Source organism: Oncorhynchus gorbuscha, linkage group LG08, assembly GCF_021184085.1.
Source record: "Oncorhynchus gorbuscha isolate QuinsamMale2020 ecotype Even-year linkage group LG08, OgorEven_v1.0, whole genome shotgun sequence".
Lineage (NCBI taxonomy): Eukaryota > Metazoa > Chordata > Actinopteri > Salmoniformes > Salmonidae > Oncorhynchus > Oncorhynchus gorbuscha.
The window spans coordinates 64,473,419-64,475,502 of NC_060180.1; the positions used below are offsets into that span (position 1 = coordinate 64,473,419).

At 45.6% G+C, this 2,084-nt stretch overlaps 1 protein-coding gene across 1 annotated transcript in view; it reads left to right on the top strand.

Moving 5' to 3' along the window:
• Positions 1–803: 803 nt before the first annotated feature.
• LOC124041997 (calsyntenin-2-like) overlaps positions 804–2,084 on the top strand; it is a 168,142-nt gene continuing 166,861 nt past the window's right edge. The window contains exon 1 of the mRNA XM_046360244.1: positions 804–971. Coding sequence (XP_046216200.1) covers positions 935–971 — 37 coding nt within the window. The 5' untranslated portion in view covers positions 804–934. The remainder of the gene's footprint in view (positions 972–2,084) is intronic.

Consider the following 2,084-nt stretch of genomic DNA (forward strand, 5'->3'; position numbering starts at 1 on the left):
TTTAAAAAGTGTTTCCACATTTTGTCTTATCATGTGATTTTGCTTGAGTGACACTTTATGACGGTTCTAGTCCTGCAGCGTAACACTCGAGTATTTCTGACTGGGGGCTTTACTGTATATGGGGGTTTTGGTGCCCTTTGGCGATTAGACATCAAATCCCATTTAGCTCACAACATATGCAGAAATGTGTGACGTCACGTAGCGAGGTAGCTCATGTGTCACATCCTAATGGGGTCTGCTACTCTCTAGTCGCAAATAACACCTGTTTTCCCTTAGCTCTTGACATTGTGAATGTACCCTTTAGCACCCCGAGGTGAACAGCTTAACCGATAGTACCATAATCCTTGTTCCCTTATGCATATCACTGTGCAATGTGTTGCGTTCAAGAGCACATCATTCCCAGTGGTTGAAAGGGAGATCAAGTGTGGGAGTCATTTCGCTACAGCCCAGAATGATGCATCCCAGCCATTACACTGAAATCAGTAGCTGTGAGAGACCAACGATTGAAATTCCTTTACCCATAGGCTCAGAGGTAACGTTGTCCCTTCACAGCAGACTGGGGGAAACCATTGACGTCTTTGAATTAAGTCTTAATTACAGATCCACTTTCATACCCTGGAAATGTTTGTTTTTGTTGATCATCATTTTTGCACAAAGTTTAAATACTATGCAACGGTGTGAGAAAATATAATTAAACGTTGTGAGGAAATATAATTAGACAAACCAATTATCCCAAAATAAATCCTCTCTGCTTCTTTCTGTTTGTTTCTATCTCTCTCACTACCCCTTTCTCTCTTTCTCCATCCCTCCTCTCTGATCTCACGGTCTCTCTCTCCATCCCTTTCCCTCTCCCTCACTCCTCCCCATCCCTCTCTCTGCCTCCCCTTCACACTGTTGCTACGTGTCCTGATCACTCCCAGGTAGCCAGGTTAAGATGCCCAACGTTACAGCAGGGTGTCTTCTGGTCACAGGTTAGTGTCGGCATCATTCCGAGGGAATGCTGTAAAATGTTCCATCCACCTCGCCGATTCTGTGTCATGGATCTCAATGTTTAATTACCAGCCAGAATGCTGACTGGGACTTTCATTACATGAGGGCACGGTGAGGTCACGGTGCAGATTTGCACACGCTCAGGTCCCTTCGCCAATGCTCAACCAGGTTTTATTAGAGACGGTTAAAATGTGGATTTATTTATTCTGCTGGATAAATAATTTAGTCTAGAAAAACAAGATACTATTCCCAGCTGAATGCTGTGTTTCTGTATATTGACTCCTGCACAGCTTTCTCTCTCTCTCTCTCTCCTCTCTCTCTCTCTCTCTCTCTCTCTCTCTCTCTCTCTCTCTCTCTCTCTCTCTCTCTCTCTCTCTCTCTCTCTCTCTCTCTCTTCTGTCTCTTTCTGTCCCTCTCTGTCTCTCTTTTCTCTCTCTCTCTCTCTCTCTCTCTCTCTCTCTCTCTCTCTCTCTCTCTCTCTCTCTCTCTCTCTCTCTCTCTCTCTCTCTCTCTCTGTCTCTCTCTGTCTCTGTCTCTCTCTCTCTCTCTCTCTCTCTCTCTCTCTCTCTCTCTCTCTCTCTCTCTCTCTCCCCCCCTGTCTGTCTCTGTCTGTCTCTGTCTCTGTCTCTGTCTCTGTCTCTCTCTCTCTCTCTCTCTCTCTCTCTCTCTCTCTCTCTCTCTCTCTCTCTCTCTCTCTCTCTCTCTCTCTCTCTCCCCCTGTCGGTCTCTGTCTGTCTCTGTCTCTATCTCTCTCTCGCTCTCTGTCTCTTTGTCTCTCTCTCTCTTCTCTCTCTCCCTGTCTCTCCCTGTCTCTCTCTGTCTCTCTCTCTCAATTCAATTCAAGGGCCTTTATTGGCATGGGAAACATGTGTTAACATTGCCAAAGCAAGTGAGGTAGATAATAACTCTGTCTCTCCCTGTCTCTCTCTCTCTTCTCTCTGTCTCTCTCTTTCTCTTTCTCTTCTCTCTGTCTCTCTCTGTCTCTCTCTCTCTTCTCTCTGTCTCTCTCTTTCTCTTTCTCTTTCTCTTTTTCTGTCTCTGTCTCTGTCTCTGTCTCTGTCTCTGTCTCTGTCTCTGTCTCTGTCTCTGTCTCT